General features: G+C 43.4%; 1 protein-coding gene across 1 annotated transcript in view; it reads left to right on the top strand.

Annotated features, from left to right (window-relative positions):
* GPX7 (glutathione peroxidase 7) overlaps nucleotides 1–18,806 on the top strand; it is a 52,110-nt gene extending 33,304 nt beyond the window's left edge. Inside the window, exons 2-3 of the mRNA XM_074221424.1 lie at nucleotides 10,202–10,463; nucleotides 11,745–18,806. Of these exons, the coding sequence (XP_074077525.1) occupies nucleotides 10,202–10,463; nucleotides 11,745–11,908 (426 nt within the window). The 3' untranslated portion in view covers nucleotides 11,909–18,806. The remainder of the gene's footprint in view (nucleotides 1–10,201; nucleotides 10,464–11,744) is intronic.
* Nucleotides 18,807–20,533: the final 1,727 nt, after the last annotated feature.

The raw sequence follows: 20,533 nt of genomic DNA, 5'->3' as shown, positions 1-20,533 counted from the left end.
CATGGGATACTTGGTCATCCCACATTGCAATGCTCATGATGGGCATTTGCAGTGAGATCATCATGAAGGTATTTACAACTTATATTCCAACATCTGTCACATAGAATGAGGAGGCAGATAAATTCTACAAAGAATGCAGTAAGACCCTCCAAATCAAATGGACATCTGCTTTAATATTTGAAGATTTCAAAGCCAGAGTACGTGTAGAAGAGGTCAGTAAAAAAATGTTGGAAGACATAGTTCACAAGAATTGAGAGGTGCCAATAAGTAATAGATACCTGTTGGTCATTAATATTTTCTTGAGAGTTGGAAAGTACAGACTCTGGTGGGCACGAAATAGAATCATAGATTTAGAGGTGGAACTGCTGTTAGAGACCATCAAATCTCGCATTTTACATATGAGAAAACAGAGGATGAAAAATGTTAAGTGATTTGTTCAGTCATATAGCTAGGACCTGTACAAAGTGGGATTTGAACCCAGGTCTTTCTAACTCCAAGTCCAGTGCTCTAGTAGCTATGTGATCTTGGGCTTGCTGCTTAGCCCCTCTTTACTTCAGTTTTCTCATCTATAAAATGAAGCTAAAAATAGTACTTCTTTTCCAGCGTTGTTGTGAAGGTCAAATGGGATTATGTGTATAAAGCGTTTAGCACAAAGTAGGTGGCTGTATAAATAATAACTAGCAGTAGTAGTGGTGGTGGTAGTAGTGGTAGTGGTGGTAGTAGTGGTAGTGGTAGTAGTAGTAGTATTTGTAGTAGTAGTGGTAGTAGTAGTAGTGGTAGTAGTAGTATTTGTAGTAATAACAGTGGTAGTAGTAGTAGTAATGGTAGTTATAGTAGTAGTAATAGTGGTGGTAGTAGTAGTAGTAGTAGTAGTAGTAATAGTAGTAGTAGAAGTAGTTAGTCACTACACTACACAGTCTCATGGAAAATGAAAGTGTTAAATGCTTATAGTCAGGAAATTACTAGTGTAATTACTAGTGTAACCACTTGTGTGGTTCAGTTCATAGATTTGTCAGAGTAGAGATTGAAATTACCACCAAAAACTGTAAAACTCAAAACTCAAATAAAATCTTTAAAAAAAAAAAAAGAAATGACCACCAAATAAGAATAAAAATAGGAAGACAATATGATATTATTGAAGCAAAAAAATGACCCATGTAAATAAGCTGCTCCCAAATGGGAAATGGATAAAAGAAACAGCTTTGACATAGATGATTACCTTTTCCTAAAACTGCTTAGGATATAAACTGAATACTAAAATGAGGATACCAAAAGATCCCAGGTCTCCACCAATAAATACTTGATCTTCTTGTAGAGGGAAAAGATATGACAGTCTAGGGCAACAAAGACGGCATATATTTGTACAATTCCACAGAAAATGGTGGAAGAAACAGAGCATTATTGCCTAATAAAATAATATGCAGCAGTTTGGAGAAAAATCAAATTTAAGAAGACAAAATGTGTGCCTATCAAATGGGAAATGATAGATTATGGTACACACAATGGAATTCCTTAAAAATGATAAATTCAGAAAAACATGGGAAGATTTGTATGGGATGATTCAGAGCAAAGATGAACCAGAAGAGGATCCTCCAGACATCCTTGATTGCAGATGTCATTATGCTGATTGCATTCAGTTCTGGGACATTGCTGGGCTCCTTTGATGATATATAAACAAAAAAGACCTTAATCTAACTGTTCACATGGGAATAAACAAAGTAAAGGATATCTGTTGTCTAAAATAATATGTGAGGTTGGATGGACAATCAGCTATTCAATCAAGATGGTGCATTGATACATAAATCTTGCACAGACATTGCAGATAAACAATGAGCTGGGACCAAAAACTATGGGAGGAAGAGAGTGGGCTAGGTTAACTTTGGAAAATTATGTAATGCTTTTAAAGACCTCAAGCTTTCCCCTGAAACAAAAGCCCACCTTTTTTACATCAATATTCTTCCATGATGCTGTACGACTATGAATCATAGAATACCACAGTCCCTAAAGAATTAAAATTGTGGGTCACCTAAGATGGAATGGAGAGGCCCGTTGGGGGCATCAGTATAATGCAACATGTTCTCAATGAAGATGCGCAGGAGCAGTGACATAAAGGATGTCATTAGAGAGAGGTAGGCCTGTAAGAGGAAGCGGCCAGTCATATAGGCACAAGTAAGGGAAACCAAGGGCCATTAGTAGCTGCATTCCATTGCTATACGTTTAATCTCAAGTCCACCGACTTCATTCTTTAAGGATCTGTGATTTCATGAATGGCCAATTCCAATCTGTGGCAGAGCAAATTGTAGCACCTTTGTGACTTATTGTGCTTTAGGAACGACTATGTCTGGGACTGAGTCAGATTGAGACTGTCTTCTGCCTTAGCTATACCGGTTCCTAGGTGTCAGGACAGCCCACTATTAACCCCTCCAACTCCACTCTGCTTTGAGAAGCAAAGATTAGCTCTTGCCTTGAAGAAGCCTTGGGAAAAAACTTCAAGGAAAGATCAATGGCAAAGCATTCAATGACTGTCAGATACTAAAAGGGGAATCCTCCGCATCCTTTCTTCTGGGATCATTGTAAATGTTGGCTCCCTGTCTGTCTTCCCAGGAAATCTTTCCTCATTCCCCCAGCTGGAAAGAATCTCCTCTGATTGTAGCGCTTTATGCTCTTACTATAGTTTTCATCTTTCCTTTTGAGTTATGGTCATTTATATACACGTCATGTCTTCTGACTCAGTTTGAACCTCCTTGAGATCTGGAACAGTTTTATTTGATTCTGCATCTCTCCCAGCACCTAGCATCAGGTTAAACACATACTAAAGCTTATAAGGGTTGAATGAGTGGGGGGAAAATTCCCTCCTATGGGTATGGTTTTTAATTTAATTTAACACACGTCTATTTCAGGATCACCATGTACAGAGGCAACATGAGGCTTTGGAGTCAGAAGAGCAGGGGCTGTTCACACCCTCTCACTCGATTTTAGCTTCCCAATATTTAAAATTCATTGGACTCCAAGGTCCTTCCCATCTTTGACATCCCATCTTCTAAGATCCCACCCAACACTAATTGGTGCATGGGTGCTTATCGCAATGCTTCTTGACTAAGGAAAGTCCCACCCAGTTTTGACATTCTGCTTTAATATTCTTTATTCTTAAAGTTTCCCCAGCTTTTATGTTCTAAAGCTTCTTCTGGCTTGGGCACTATCTTCCTTGAACCCTAACACCTAGGTTCTAAGATCCTTTCCCACTGATAACATATATGTGTGTGTGTGTGTGTGTGTGTGTGTGTGTGTGTGTGTGTGTGTGTGTGTACTATTTATAAATTTTATATATATGTATATGGGGAGGGAGGGAGAGAGAGAGAGAGAGAGAGAGAGAGAGATCTCAGCTTTGAAGATTCATGTGTTCACCTTCCTTCCCATTCTAATCATCACTGATTGCCCACTCTGTGATGGTCAAAGCAGCCCTGGCCTTCTGGGTTCTAAAGTCCCTACGAGCTCGGAAGCTTGGGGTTCTCATGTTTGCTTGAGGTCTCTCTTCTACATTGGATGGTTCTGTAGACCCTCGGGGCCCTACCCTTCTGGGTCCGGAAGCCCCTCCCAAGCCTGACATTCTCTGCTCTGAGCTCTCTGCCAGCTGTGCTAGTCCATCTTCTTGGTTCTAATGCCCTTTGTTCTTCAGCCCCTGCCAGGCCTCAATCCTCTGATCCTATGATGTGGTGCCTAGCATTCTTTCCCTGGAAATCCATCCCCCTCTGGGCCAGGCTCAGTCAGCCCCCTGCTTGAAAGCAGAGGCCCCTACCCACCCTGCCTGCCACAGTGACCAGGGCCCCAGGCGGGCAGCTCCCTCCCTCCCTCTTTCCCTCTACAACTCGGGAACCAGGAGACCCTTCCAGCTCCCAGGCTGGGCCCCTGCCGCCATCAGAGGGTGCCAGGCCCATAAAGGCTGGGGAGGCCACCAGCGAGGGCTGGGAATGGGGCCCGCCATGGACCCTAGCACAGAAAAGGGCTTCAGAGCTGAAAGCCGCAGCTGTTGGGGCCTCCCGGCCTGGCTGCCCCGCCCTGGCGGGAAGACAGTCTCCACCCGTGGATGGGAGGGAGGGCGGCTGGGCAGCCTGCCAGGCTCCCCAAGCGCGTAGGCTGGGGAGGCCCCGGCGGGGAGGCGCTGGCTGGGGCCCTCCTGGCCAGCCCGGCCCAGCCAGACGTTTGCAGAGGCCCAGCGCCAAGGCCGCCGCCGCCCCCGCCCCCAGCCCCCCGGCCCCTCGCCTGAGATGGCTGGGCGGGGAGCCAGCCTCAGCCGCTCCCACAAGGCACCGCGGCACTGCGGCATGGGCACGGCCGGGAGGGGGGGCACTGCGGCAACTGCAGCTGCTGTTGCTCCTCGGCTGCCGGCAGGGTCCGCCACGCCCTAATGCATCACTCCCCCTCCCGCCCCGGGGCCGGGCAACAGCCGGCCTGGGGGCCCTGGAACAGCTGCCCGGGGCTCCGGGGCTCCCCGCACGGCCAGGCTGGGGGGTCCACGGGCCTGGGCGCTGGGAGGGGGGGGGGTGGCCGCAGGGGCCCGGGGCCGAAGGGCGGCTTTGCGGGCACTGGTACGCCGCCTTCCGGCCGGCCGGGATCCGCCGCCGCAGCCAGGCAGGTGGGGTTCGCCCGGTCCCCCCCCGGCAGAGCCTTCTTGGCCCGGGTCTTGGCAATGAGTTTATCAAATCAGCTCGTCACCCGAGTCTCCCACAGGCTTGGGCCTGCAGACCCCCAGAACCCCCCGGGGCGGGCCCAGCTGGTCCGCTCCGTCAGAACCCCCTGATTGGCAGCTGCGGCCAACCGCAGGTGGTGTGCTCCAGGCGTCCTGACGTCAGTGCGGGGCCCAGCAGCCCAGGGGCTCTCTTTTATTAATAATTAATAACAGCCCTCCCCCACCCCCTGGCGCTTCCCGGCCCCAAGCGTTATTTCTGCCAGCATTCTTTCCTTTGAGCCTCCCAAGAGCCATGTGACTGGGGCGGGAGCCAAGGGCAGCAGTCGGGGCCTCTTGCGCATGCGCCGTTGGCGGGGCCAGCGTGGCAGCTGCTGCCACGGTGGCGGCTGCTGCGGGTAGGCGGCGGCCACTTCCGGGGAAGCTGCCTTCCGGGGGGCGGGGGGCGGGCCCAGTGCAGATGCTGCTGTCACTCCGCGGCCAAGGCCGAGGCCAAGGACGGATGCGCACGCAGCCTTGCTACATTGACACCTGCTGTCTGAGCGAGACAAGCAGGCAGGCAGGCCCTAAATGGAAATAACGCGGGCCTAGAGAGCCCCTCTCTGTGGCGAAAGCCGCAGGACTGCAGGCCTCCAGCTACAAGTGACCCCAGAGTCAGCGCCCCCGTTTTCTGGAAGGGAGGAAACTGAAGCCCAGCTCACCGGGGCTTGTGCAGAAATCACCCAGCTAGGATTATAAAATCACCCAGACACGATGGACTTCGTGGCGTGTCTGGTCCAACCTCCCCACCTTCCATTTTAGAAAGGGGTGGGGGGGAATCAGGCCCCTCAGAGTGACTGGCCTCAGGTCTTGATCCAAAGCTGCTGCCGTGCAGGCCTTGGGGCTCCTTTGGGGGCTCCCCAGGAAGTACCACCCTTCGAGAGCAAGCAGAATCCATGAGGGGCAGCTAACAGAGCCCAACGCACAGCCTAAACTAGTCCCTCCTGTGCCACTAGCTATTTTTTAAAAATCTTTTCTCTTTTGGGCCTGATCACGGCCAAGTCCTTGCTTCTCTCTGAGGCACACTTTCCTTCTCTGTTCTCTGTAAAATGGGCAGAATTATCACCGCCAGCCTCAGAAAGCCATGGGAAGGAAAGACACGGACCTTCTTACATTTGTTTGTGTATCCTCAGTCCCTTGCACAGCTAAGCATGTGTTCCTGGGGGGTTGCTGGAACCTGAAAGGGGCTATACTGTTATATCAATAATGTCCTATTATTTATCATAATATCCCATAACTATAAAGTTAGGAAAGCCCTGAGGAGGGCATTCGTATAGTCCAGGGGTTCTTAAGCTAGGATACACTCATGGAAAAATTTCGGGAAGGGCTTGGATGGCAAGATTTCTCTTTATTTCCATTAACCTCTATCTTAAGTTTAGCATTTAAAAATTAATTATTAAAAACCACAATTCTGTGAAGTCCATTTTTTTGCCAGATTGACAAAGGGATTTAGGACACCAGGAAGGTGAGGAACTCCTAGTTCAGTCCAACCTATTCAAAACCCTAAGCAATCATCTAAGTGATACTTAATGACCATAATTCCTTCCTCCTGAAGTCGCTCAAACCACTTCTCAAAGGGACCAGACATTTCTCCCCCCAACCTCAAGTCTAAATTGGCATTTTGGCACCTTCCAACCACTCCCAGTTCTGCCCTCAGCAGTCCAACAGAACAAGGCTAATCCCTCTCGCACGTGACAGCTCTTCCTGGCTTGGAAATGAGCTCTCTCTGTTTTCCTGGGCTCTTCTTTTCTCCACGCTAATCATGCCTAGGTCTTTCCACTGACCCTCATAGGGCATGACCTTCACACAGAACGGACTCAAGGCTCTTCACCAGTCTGGCCATTTATGGTCATGGAGTTGGATAATATTAGTATCCAAATGTCCACTTACATACCCTAAGCCTTACCTACTAAGTTATAGACAGGTTGCACAATGCAGCTGTTGGACAAAATCACAGGCCTGCTGTATGGACACCCTCCCTCCTTATAAGGTAAAGTCGGGAAGTTCCCATGACATAGGATAGGGGAAGCAATTTAAAACCTAGACCTGAATGTGTGCTATTATTATGCCTTTTTGACACATAAGGAAGGCAAAGCCCAGTGTGAAAATACAAATATTTTTTTTAAAAATCACCCAAGACAATTGGTGATTTGATGGAGGTCAGATTCTGGCTCTGCCCTAGAGGTCTGACCTTTTTCTTTGCTCCTTCCTAGAATGGTTGTTGCTAATACATAGAAAAGACCTCTCAACTCTAACCTGGTCCCTGCGAATGAAGGGTTTCTATTTTTTTTCCTGGAAAAAAAGGATAGAAAGAAAGAATCTTAATTTGGTTGGTCAAGGTTGGTCAAGAGGATCTCTATGATTCCTCCCATCCCACCTGCCATGAGATAGTCTGAGGACCCATGGGTCCTGTGGATTGTCTATGCACATGTGTGTGTGTGCATACAATAATTTTACCATATATAACATATGCAAGATCGGAAATATACATATATATGGGGGAGGCATGTTCTATGAATTTAAACATCTATGTTTGTGCAGATATGGTCATGTTCCTGCACCTGTTTCTCTGTTTATAGGTGACTAGGTGAGAGGGAGTGTGACATAGTGGATAGAGAACTCTCCCAGTCTGAGGACTGGGTTCTATTCATGCTTCTGACTCACCCTAGACTGGTCACTTAAGCTCTCGGTATCCCAGGGGCAACTCTCCAAAACAATGAGTTGCCAAGAAGGTGCCAATCTGCATTAGGAGAAGGAACTTCCTTATCTGAAAGTGCCCATCACCAATGAAATCACAAGTCCAGTCCTAAATGTATGGATATGTGAATATATATAGGTATACATCTATGAGAAGCAACACTACATAGTAAATTGAGAGGAGTCTTTCAAATCAGACAAACCTGAATGCAAAACCTGTTTCTAGCATATCCTGGCTGTGGGACTCTGAGCAAATGACTTCTCAGGGCTCCATCTAAATCATTCAGTAGCAAACAAGTGCTGATATGCATGAGGGAAGGAAGGTCCTAGCTAAGAGTTCACATTCTCATTGATCACAGAGCTAGTCCAAAAACCAAAAAAGGAAGGAAACAGAAATTTTTTTAAGGTTTTTGCAAGGCAATGGGGTTAAGTGGCTTGCCCAAGGCCACATAGCTAGGTAATTATTAAGTGTCTGAGGATGGATTTGAACTCAGGCACTCCTGACTCCAGGGCCAGTGCTCTATCCACTGTGCCACCTAGCTGCCCCTAGGAAATAGGAAGTTACTATACAATGTGTGAGGCACTGTGCAAAATGCTTTACAAATTTTCTCATTTGATTCTTACCACAACCTCTCCAGGTGGATATTATTATTAGCTCCATTTGACAGTTGAGGAAACTGAGACAAATAGAGGTGAAGAGACTTTCCCAGGGTTACTCAGCCTATAAGCAGCTAGATTTGAACTCAGGTCTTCCTGACTCCAGATCCATGGCACTATCCATTGCATCACTCAATCGGCAACATATTAGCAAACATGTATACTAAGGAAATCACGGATCCAGTCTAATGTTATTTATTAAGCACACACTATGTTTAAGTGTTGTAATAGGTTCCCCAAACTCTCCCTTCTCTAACGTTCCTATTACTGTTAAAAAAAAAAATCCTGCCATTCTCCCAGTTACTCAGGCTTCCAGCCTTCTCACACAAGATACTCCATTTCCCAGCTCTTTGCATTTTCATTGGTGTCCTCCATGCCTCGAATTTTTGACCCCTTTCTGACTTTCCTAACTTCCTTCAAGTTTCAATGAAAATCTCCCAGTCTACAGGAAGCCTTTTCTTATTTCCCCCCGAATGCCAGTGCCTTTCTTTAAGATAATTTACAATTTATTGACTTTAGGTCTTGTTTATAGTTCAACAAACATTTATTGCCTGTAAGGCTCTGTGCTAATCCCTAGGTATACAAGGAAAGGCAAAAATAGTTCTTGACCTCAAAAAACATATAATTTAATTCAGGGAGATGATAGGCAAACAATTACTTACTACAAGAAATGTACACATATAAATTGGAGATAATCTAAGAAAGAAGAGTCTAGCATTAACAGGGAAATCAGGAAAGACTTCTTACAGAATGTTGGATATTTTTTTGGAGGCAATGGGGATTAAGTGACTTGCCCAGTGTCACAAAACTAGTAAATGTCTGAGGCCCTATTTGAACTCCTGGCTCTAGAGTCATTGCTTTAGCTACTTTGCCATTTAACTGCCCTCACCTTTTTTTTGAGGCAATTGGAATTCAGCAACAGGTAGGTTTTTAGTTGAGACTTTAAGGAAGCCAGAGAAGGCAGGAAGTAGAGATGAGTTATTCCAGGCATTGAAGAAAACCAATGAAAACACTCACCAGAGATGGAATATACTGCTTGAGAAACAGCAGAGACCAGTAGCACTAGGTCTTAAGGTACAGAGAAGAGAGTGAGGTATGAGAAAATCAGAAGGATAGGAAGGAACTGAATAAAAAAGTCTTCAAAACCCAAACAGAAGATTTTCTATTTGATCCTGGAGACAATAAGTTTCTTTAGTAGGGAAGTGATGGGTGAGACCTGTACTTTAGGACAATCGGTCAATGGCTGAGCAGGATAGACTTGAGTGGGGAGAGACTAGAAGCCAACCAGAAGGCTATTGAAATATCCCAAGCATGAGGTGACAAAGGACTGCACCAGGCTGATGGCAATATCAGAGGAGAGATAGGGCGAGGAAAAGATATTGTGTAGTTAGAATCTACAGGACTTCAAACTTGATTGGGGGGTTCTGGATTGAGAGAGAGTGAGGCGTCCCCAGGTTGTGAGCTTGGGTGATTAAGAGGATGGTTTCCTCAACAATAACAGGGAAGTTCAGATGAGTGGAGCATTTAGAGTAAAAGGTGAACTCTGAGACATGTTGAATTGATGATGTCTATGAGATATCTGATTGGAAATGTCCAAGAGGTAGCTGGTGAAATGGTACAGAAGTTCAGAAGAAAGCCTAAGGCTAATTTGCATGGAGATGAAAATTATTTATATATATATATATATATGTATATACATCTATATGGCTGGATCTATGACATATGTAATGAGATAATGCATCAAATCATATTTATAAAGTATTTGGTAAAACTTAAAGCTCTTTATAAATGCATATGTTCATGTATTTGTGTCTAGATATATGCTATGTCTACATCTGTGTGTCTACACATACATGTCTTTATTAGTATTTCATTTAACAATGTGTTTCACACTTAGATGTATTTGTGTCTTGTTAATTTATTAGACTGTAGGTTCCATGAAGACAGGGGTTGATTGACTCTTAACTAAACTATGTATCTTCCCTACCCCCCAGGAGAAGACTCTGTGATAAGAAGACCCTTTAGAAATTCCTATAGAACTATAGTGCTTCCTACATGTTGGCTTGGTCATCCAATTCTGTGAGTGTGTGCCCGTCAATCAACAAGATTTTATCCTCCCCCTAGGTATCATTGGTTGTCAATGTGGCCAGTGAGTGTGGCTACACAGAGCAGCACTATCGAGCCCTTCAGCAGCTGCAGCGGGACCTGGGCCCCCACCATTTCAATGTGCTGGCCTTTCCTTGCAACCAATTTGGCCAGCAGGAACCAGACACCGACAGGGAGATTGAGAACTTTGCCCGGAAGACCTATGGAGTCTCCTTCCCCATGTTCAGCAAGATCGCTGTCCGTGGTGCTGGGACCAATGCTGCCTTCAAGTATCTAATTGGTGAGCTGCACCCCCTACGGAGCTCAGGGTCACACTAGTTATCCTAGCAAACAGTGTCTCAGATTTTTCTGGTCCCTTAGGAGTGACACATCTTATTCAAACGAATCCAGGGAACATTTATAAAATTGCTACTATGCCCCACCTCTTCCACACAATGGCTCTGGACAAATCACCTTCAGGGAACTGGGCAACTTTCTAATAACTGCTTGTTGAAATGAATTGGGTTTGCTTGTCTATAAACATACTGTATCCCTTCAATAGAATGTAAGTTTGATGAGGGCAAGGATTGTTTATTTCCCTTTTGGTCTTTGTTTTCTCAGTGCCTCCGTCATAGTAGTAAAATGCTTAAGTAAGGTTCACTGAAGAGCCAGAGCTTCCCTTTCATCTCAATTCACAAAGACCCCTCACCATTCTAGTGTGATATAGTACCAAAGAATTTGTTATTGCTGTTCAATCAATTTCAGTTATGGCCATTATTTTTGACTCCTTTTGAGGTTTTATTGGCAAAGATACTGGAGTGATTTGCCATTTTCTTCTCTGGATCATTTTATAGATGAGAAAATGGAGGCAAACAGAGTTCAATGATTTTCCCAGGGTTCCAAAACTAGTAAGTGCCTGAGGCTAAATTTGAACTCATGAGAATGAGTCTTCCTGACTCCAGGCTGAGAGCTACCTAACTGCCCGAGTCCAAAGAATATTGGATTATAACTGAGTCCAAATCCCTAGCTGTGTAATCCTGAGCCAATCTTTTCACTTCTTGAATGGCCATACTTGTACCACTCACTTAGAAGACTTGTAGTAAGGAAAGCACATGATAAATCATGAACACATCAGAAATAAAGTCCATAGCCTTCTTTCTTTTCCCATTCCTCACCAACCAAAAATAAAGGGGGGAAAATCCAAATTATACATTGGAAAGGACCTCAAGAGTCAACTGGTGGGAATCTTCTCCAAATATCCCTTCCATATGGCCACTTTCACTATCAAGGCAATGCTCTTAGGAAAGGCTCAGAAAGACACTCATACTTGGGGATCAGTGACTGAGAATAGAATGGTTTATAGTGTTCTTCCTCCCAGAACATGGAGTGCCTATCACAGGCTCAGAGCTAGAAAAATGAGCACTAATAGTGAAATTTCAGGAGTGGAGGAGATGGGAAACAATTGGAGTAAAAGAGTAGAAGGTGTTGTCCATGAGACCTAGAAACCTCCCCACCATCACCACCATGGGAATTGAAGACCTACCCGAATTTATGTACTTTTCTTATCTTCCTTTTTACTCAGAATCCTCCGGGGAAGAGCCAACTTGGAATTTCTGGAAGTATCTAGTAGCCCCAAATGGAAAAGTGGTGGGAGCCTGGGACTCAACTGTGTCAGTAGAAGAAATTCGACCCAAGATCCATGAGCTTGTGGGGAAACTCATCCTGGGGAAGAAGGATGAGTTATAATCACTCCTGACTTCCTCCTTGATTTCACAATGCCAAATGTGAATGCCAAATTTTTTCCCACAGTGCCTTGCAGGGAGAGAGTCCTCTTCCTTGCTCTTCAAACCCAAGGAGGAAAAACTTGAGCTTTCTCAGTGATACATTTTCTACTTTTAATTTAGACAGAGCCAATAACAAATTGAGACCCATAAGAACTCAGCAGTTTAAAAGAATTTGTTGCTACTAATATCTAAGAATCTCTTCCAAATGACAACTTGGGACCAATAAATGCTCAGGATCCTGTAAGAACTGGAGCCCACTAATGTCCCAGCAACCCATAAGGACTCATGACCACTAAGAACTCAGCAGCCAATAAGGATTTGAGATCAGTGAGGTCTCAGGATTCTAGGAGAAATCAGCAGTCAGTGAGAACTTGTGGCCAATGAGAATTCCTCATCAGCCTAGGAGAAGCTGTGGCTCCTAAGTAAGTACCTAAGAAGGACCTAGAATCGCTAAGAAGCTGGCAGCCTTTACCTTCTGGGCCATCCGAGATCAAGAGGTAAAATGGATTTGCGGACAATAAAATTCCTCATTAGCCATTAAATTCTGAGTAACCAATAAGAGCCCAAGGTCAATAAAAGCTCATTAGCCTATAAGAACGTGCGACAACTAAGATCTCAGTAAGTAAGAAACACTTGTGGCCAATAAAAATTCCTTATTAACTTCTGCAAACTTTTGGCTAGGAAGATCCCAGTAACAAGTACAACTTGTGAAACTTGTGCCCAATAAGGAGTCATAGCCTATAAGAATATGTGACTATTAAGATCTCAGTAGCCAATAGAAACTTGGAGCCAATATAGCTCAGCAAAAAGAAATAACAAAATCTCAGTGGCCAGTAGTAGCGTATGGGCAATAGCAGCTTAGAAACTGAAAAGAGTTGATAGCCAATAAGAACCCTTTGACCAATTGAAGCTCAATAGCCCATAAGAATTGTAGTCAGTAGAAACTCACAATTAGAAAGAACCAGCTAGTCAGAATTGTCTGCCAGTATGAAGCTACCAACCAGCCACTACAAAATGACTTTGTGAACAGGGTTGGGAGTAAGTGCCAGAGAGTGGGGAAGAGAAGGTGAAAGATCCTAATGCCCATGGGAGGAGAAAGGAGAGAGAAAAAGAAGGGAGTAGAGGACCCTGAAAAATAACAAGTTTTGAAACCCCTGGATGATTTCCACCACTAAGACCAAACTGAAATTAGGGAATCCTGGTGCAAGTGCCAATTACGAAACAGACACAACTTGCCTCTGTGATCTAGCATAGGTTATTTCCTTTCTCTGGACCTCATTTTCCCCACTTGTAAAATGAGGCTTGATTGAAATAGATAGTCTCTGATGTTCTAACATCTCAAAGACTCTTGACAGTTCCTCCGTACCATGCTCTACCATTGTGACTATAAAACCAACCTCCCCTCAGGATCTTGTAGATCACATCTCTCTTTATATCAGGGCCCAAGAAGCAGGGTAAGGAGCTTGTCTGCCACACTTGGGGTCCAACTCCGGATGGCCCACCTTTTATTCCTCGCATGTTACAGTGGAAGTAGGGGAACCCTGAAGACCATGCACCTCTGACCAAGCCCTGAGCTGAAAGGATCCTCAAAGACCATCCAAAATGGAATAAAAGTCGCTATCATTAATGGGGTTGCTGTAGGTTTTTGACACATTTTACCTTTAACATCCTTGACAAGTGGGATTTTACAGAGGAGGAAACTGAAGCCCAGAGAGGGGAAGTGTTTTTTTTTTATCAAAATCACATAAAAAATTAGGCAGATCTAGAACTAGACCCCAGTTCTGCCTCCCTACTTGGAGCACTGGCCCAACTTTGCTCACCTTTCCCCAACTCAGTTCCTGAGAAGATGAGCTGATTCTGTAGCATGTTAGCAGTTCCTTTGTTGCTATTTTAGAGGAAGAGGAGCAGGAGGAAACTGGGGGCTAAAGAGGGAAAGAGATTTCAGCTAGGTCACAGTGGGTCAGAGGGAGAGAAAGATCTCTCAACTCCTAGCATTCTTCACTATAATCTCCAACATCACCCTCTCTAATCCCTTAATAATAATCTAAATGCTACCTGTCCGTAGTCATGGCCACACTGACAGTGCCCAGAGCAGAGGACCTGCCCACCTGCTTGCCTGTGGGGCCCAGCTCTTCCTTGGTGCTGATTTTACCCTCAGTGATGACTCACCCCATGTATGCAAACACATCCATTTTGATAATAAAGGCATATGGAAAACAAAACCAGTCAACAGCTCTTGAGTCCTGTGAAATACAAAAGAGGGAAGCCAGCCACAAAATAGCCTGTCAGAGTGAATTGTCCTCTAGGACAGAGGGGGGAAAGGTGTCAGAACTGTTAAGGACTTCCAAATATAAGCACATCAAATGGCAGTGCTTAGAATGACCTTAGGCTGTAGGATGTTAGAATACAGACTATTAGAACTGCGAGTCTTAGAACATATATAATTAGGCTAGTGGTTAGAACTCAAAATGGTAGGATTAGGAGTGATCTTAGAATATCAAAGTTAGAACATAGAATATTAGAACACAGGATGTTAGGATATAATATATTACCTTAGAGGCAGTGTGTGATGGTAGAACATAAAATATCAAAGTTGTAAAGTACCTTAAGACATTAGAATATAGAATGTTAGGAAATAACATGTTAACTTAGAGGCAATATGTAATATTAGAATGAAAACATTAGAGGTTCTAAAATATTAGAACATGGGCTGTTAGAACATAACATTAATATTTTATAACCTTAGAATCTAGAATGTTAGAAATAAAAGTGTTGTTGATGAACTTAGGAACTAGGATATTAGAACATTAAATGTTAGAATAGAAACTGTTATGACTGCAGGTAATTTTAGACTATGAAATGCTAGAATATAGAACACTAGCATTAGAAGCATCCTTAGAACTTGTAATGTTAGAACATAGGATGTTAGGACTAGAGATAACCTTAGACTATATAGAGAAGATAGAATGTTAGAGCTGTAATAAGATCTTGAAACATTAAAACATGGGATATCATACCACAAATGATTAGAGCTATGAATGATTTTAAATCATTAGATTACAGCATAGAATTCTAGAATATACAATTTGTTAGCTTAAAACACGGAATGCCTTTTTAGCAGAGAAAATTGAGACTTATTGAGGTGAGGTCATTTCCACAGAACATTATTGACAGACTTGGGAGTAGAGCTCAGACCATGTTCTTTTCACCATATCATGCTTCTGTGTCTCTTTTTCCTCTTCCAGTAAATAAATGCCCTTTGCTAGGAATGACCCTGAGGGAACTAGATAGATCTGACACACAAAGGTAATATTTGTCTGTGAGGTCTAACATTTTCCTAGTGTTTGCCCTTTCTCTCTCTCTCCCCTTTCAACTTCTGCTTTCCAACTATATCGCCCCCTTTCTTTCCATGCCCACCCCCACCATTTAACTTTTCCCTTCCTTTTCTGCCTTCTGAAACTCCTTCCTCCTAATAATTAAAGGGTTTCCTGTGGACTCTCTCAGGAGTGTCTTTCAAAATGAATAGTAAAGAAGCATCATGAGATTTTTTTTTTGCAAGATGAGGTTAAATGATTTGCCCAAGGTCACATGGCTAAGTAAGTATTAAATGTCTGAGGTCACATTTGAACTCGGGTCCTCCCTGACCCCAGGTCTGGTACTCTATCCACCATGCCACCTAGTTGCTCCAGTATCATGAGGTTTTAGTGAATGGTCTGAAACAAGTTGCTTTCCCTTCCTAGGCCTCAGTTTCCTCTTCTATTAGATGAGAGAATTGGCTAAATGATCACTAAAGTTTCACCCAGGTCTGACATTCTGTGAAGTCTCCAACAACTTCTGACTGAGTGGGGAACAAGTCTTTTTGTAGGATGGGGAAGATCTTGGCACCATTGAAATCCCACCAGTCCTTCCCTGAATGGTTGCATTCCACTGTGCCAGAGGACAACCAGGGCTGCCACCAAAGCCCTTGTGAGGAAGGAGATTTGCAATTAATCCAAGCCTGCTATCCCATTTCTTCTCAAACTACATCTTCCTGGGGACAAGCTCAAGTGTCTCCAGGTTCAGAACCCTGAAGTGGTCCTTGGTATGCCTGAATCTCACATCATCTTCCATGTTAGGCGGCACACTTGCTGCAAAACTCCATTGCACTAGCCTTTGAAATCCTTTACATTCTAGCTCTTATCTTTTCAGACATTTTCATAGACACATCCAAAGGATTGAGAGCAGGTAATGGGAAAGAATGGGCTCAAAAGTGTTAAAGCTCAGGATGAACTGAAATCAAGAAGTGTTAAGGACAAAATAGATTTCAAAGGGATGTAGAGTGGGAAATTCCAAAAAGGGAGAGGATGACTACTTGAAATGGGTAAGACAACAAGCATTCTTGAATCACCTTCTGCTAGGGATGAAAAGACCAAAATGAAAGTGCCTGCCCTCAGGGAAATTCTGATCATTGTGGATAATATAGAGAAGGCAAAACAACTCAACCCTTATTTCACTTCTGTTTCTCTACCAAGCAAAATGATCTTGGGAAGAACAGAATGACGAGGCCAATAAGGATGTTTAACTCAATATCGGGGGTAGCTAGAGAATGCCTAGCTGCTTTCAGTGAGTTGGAATCAATAGAACTTGACAAACTATTTCCCAAGATATAAAAAGAATTGGCAGACATTGTTTCTAGTCTCTGCTGATGATCTTTTCAAGTCATGAAGAATGGTCCAGGTGTACCAAGACTGGACACAGATAAATGTCCTTATTTTTTAAAAAGGGGACGTGTGTCAAGTCTTCCAGAAATAAGGACAAGTGAGCTAGTTCTATTCCAGGTAAAATCTCAGTCATCTAAGGTGGCCTGGGTGTGCACAAAATGCCTATTATATGACCTAACAAGAAGTTTTCTCTTGACTGATCTGTGGAGAACGCTTAACAATAACCAGCATTTATATAATGCTTTAAGGTCTGCAAAGTGCTGTACAAAGAGCGAGAATGTAAAGGGTTTCAAATGCTAGTGCAACAGAGTTTTTATCTCATGGGATCTTCACCACAACCCCGGGAGATAGTAGTAGCTATTATTATTATTCCCATTTTACAGATGAGGAAACTGAGACAGAGGTAACGTGGCTTGCCCTGGTATACACAGCTAGTAAGAATCCGAAGTGAAATTTGAACTCAGGTCTTCCTTACTCCAGAAATCCAACACTTTACCACGCTTGGGCTATGGGCTGGACAAATCTGTTTACACTACTTCCAAAAAACAAAAGACTGGAATTTTTTCTAGGCTTCCATGAAGTCTGCCAAAAAAGATGGTTTAGACTTTACAGCTTTCAAATCATCTTTATGCACAGTCACTCATTTGACCTTATCAAGAAGGGTTTATTATCCCCAAAGAAATAAGGAAACCAGAACTCTAAGAGGGAAGGTTATTTGTCCAAGGTCATAACCATTAAGTAGGGACTGGGACTCAGGCTGGAATTCATTCTGTTTGAATTCATTCTGTTTCCAGGGCACCAATCCTGGAGCTCGGTTTGGGAACTCAGAGTAACAGGATTTGATGGACTAAATACCATTCTAGGAACCAGAAAAGAACCATGGATTTGGAGTCAGAAGATCTGAATTAGAATCCCAGCCCTATCTCATATTGCATGTATATCTAACTTCCTTGGGCCTCAGTTTCCTCATCTATAAAATGAAGGACTGGACTACAACATAAGGTCATAAATTCAGAGCTAGAAAAAACTTTCAATGTCATTTACCTTAAAAGGTAAATTAAGAGACTTGTCCATGGTCACAGAAGTATAGAATCAAAGTAATTGGCCTACTCTAACACACCCAACTAGTTGCCTCTGCTTGAAGAATTTCAGGGAGGGAGTAGTCACTCCCTTCTGAGGTATCCAATCCCACTTTTAAACAGTTTCTATTGTTAGGAAGTTCTTTCAGACATAAAGCTTAAATTGATCTTTTTTTTTATCTCCCCCCCCCTTCACCCCCATGGTTCATGGTTCCACCCTCTAGAGTCATCCAATCACAAACAACCCTTCAATGTGACAGCTCTTCAGATATGATTTATGTCTAGAGTTCTTTCCCATCAACAGTCAAATCAACAAACATTTATTTAAGAATTTACTATACACCAGACATATCATATTAAATATTGAGGATACAAAGAAAAGCAAAAACACTGTCCCTGCTACAAAGAGTTCCCAGCCCAATGGGGAAGAGGTCACTCCAAGCACCCACCCAGATCTAAATGGAATAGATGAAAGACAATCTCTGGTGCGAGGGAAGGCATTAGCTGTTTCAGGGACCAGAAAAGGTTTCACTTAGAAAATAGAATTTGAGCTGAACTTTGAAATAATCCAAGGGAGACTTAAGAGCTAGAAGTGAGGAGGGAAAGCATTCCTGACATGGGGGGCAACCAATTCCCAGGTAGAGAGATGAGAGATGGAGTACCCTGTTTGAAAAATCACAAGGAGTGTTCATGGATGGGAGGGTCTATGTCATCCACATCCAACAGAAGACTTAATAATTGAACCTGGAGGTAATAATAGGGAGCCACTGGAGCTTCGTTGGAAAGTAGGTGACATGGTCAGATCTACATTTCAGAAGAATCACTTTGGTAGCTGAATAGAAGGTGGATTAGATTGAGGAGAGACCAGTCAAGACCAGTTAGAAGGTGATTGCAGTAGTCTCGGGATAAGCTAATGATGACCTCCAAACCTGGTAAGGGTAGAGGGAAGGGGGTATCTATATGAAAAAGAAACATACCCAGGAGATTTTGTTGGGATAGAAATGGCAAGATTTGACAATGGATCAGATAGGAGGGGTGAATCTGCTAGAAGAGTTGAGGATGGCATCTGAATGGTAAGCCTAGGTGATGAAAGAATGATGGTGTCTTCTAATACAGAAATTGGGAAAAGGGGAGGATTGGGGTGGGGGATGACATGTTGAATCCTAATTCTAAATCTATGACTCCATCTACAATCTAATTTCTGTGTAAATGATGGATTCTCGGAGCAGCTAGGTGGCGCAGTGGATAAAGCACCAGCCTTGGAGTCAGGAGGACCTGGGTTCAAATCCGATCTCAGACACTTAATAATTACATAGCTGTGTGGTCTTGGACAAGTCACTTGACACCATTGCCTTGCAAAAAACCAAAAATAAATAAATAAAAACAAATAAATGAATGAATAAATAAATAAACAGATGACGGATTCTCATCCATCTCAGACTCCGATCATAAGAAGTGGGACCCTTTCAATGGCATCCAGTCCAGCCCCTTCACTTTTAGGAAAACAGAAGAGTTCTTTTGGGCTTTATCACAGCCCATCTTGAAAGCATTATGGACTCTATAATGTAGAAGAGTTATTGCTAAGTTGGAAAATATTCAGGGGAAGAGAAACAGTTTAGCGGGTCTTCAAGACTATGGCATGTGATCTTTTTATACTATTTTATGGAAATAATTGTTTTATTCCATAAATTAGAATTTTTAAAAAATCTATGGCACAGGAGCCTTGGGATGGTCAGTATGAAGAACATTTTGGAGTGGGACCTGGGATGAGTCTACCATTGCTACTGAAGAGAATTTGAAAGGTTGACTTATAAAAAAGAAATTAATTTTTTCTATTTAATCCCAGAGGCCAGAACCAATAATAATGGAGGAAAGTGGAAGAGAGGCAGATTTTAGGTAAATTCAGAGGATGGGTTGCCATGTGTACCCTCCCTGGTGTCCAAAAGGAAAAGCTAGAAGGTCACATGTCATAGATGGCATAGAGGGGATGTTTGGTCAGAAGCAAGCTGGTTGTGACCTTTCCAGGCTCAGTCAGCTGAAAGAGCCCAGCTGAAAGAACCTCCATCCCTGTGCTATCTGACTTGCCTTCATCTCTGCTGGAAGGACTGACCCTTAAGTGCAATTGAGATGATGGAGAAAAATGTCTAGAGCCTGAGTAGCCATTTTCTCACCATGGAAATACCTTAGGGATCCAGGAACCTTTGTTCATCTCTTAGACTGGGAGCTCAATGTGCACAGACCACCTGGGTGATCAGTATGAGAAAGAAGAGCCCTCGTTAACCTTAGTAAACCTTGCTTCTCCATTAGACTTTACAGCTTTCAAATAATCTTTATGCACAGTCACTCATTTGACCTCATCAAGAAGGGTTTATTATCCCAAAGAAATAAGGAAACCAGAGCTCTGAGAGGGAAGGTTATTTGTCCAAGGTCATAACCATCAAGTAGAGACTGGGACTCAGACTGGAATTCATTTGCTGAAGAGTCTTCATATTCATCTTCTTCCTTCTTCCTTCTTTCTTCTTTTCCTTCTTCTTCTCTTCCTCCCTCCTCTCTTCCTCCTCCTCCTCTTCTTTCTCCTTCATTTCTCTCTCTCTCTCTCTCTCTCTCTCTCTCTCCCCTTTCTATTCTATCTCTCTCTGTTTCTCTGACTTTACATTTCTCTGCTTATGTGTGTGTCTCTCCCCTCTCTCAGTAATCAGAGTAGTGAGGAATTATCTCCTTGGGGGTCTTCAACTAGGGGATGGCCTGGTTGTACTAAATGGTCTCTTCTGACTCTCAAAGTCTGTAATTCTGGGGACTTGAATTCAC

This window comes from Macrotis lagotis, chromosome 2, assembly GCF_037893015.1.
Source record: "Macrotis lagotis isolate mMagLag1 chromosome 2, bilby.v1.9.chrom.fasta, whole genome shotgun sequence".
NCBI lineage: Eukaryota > Metazoa > Chordata > Mammalia > Peramelemorphia > Peramelidae > Macrotis > Macrotis lagotis.
Note: the sequence above shows the minus strand (reverse complement) of the source record. Positions and strands in the feature narration are given on the sequence as shown.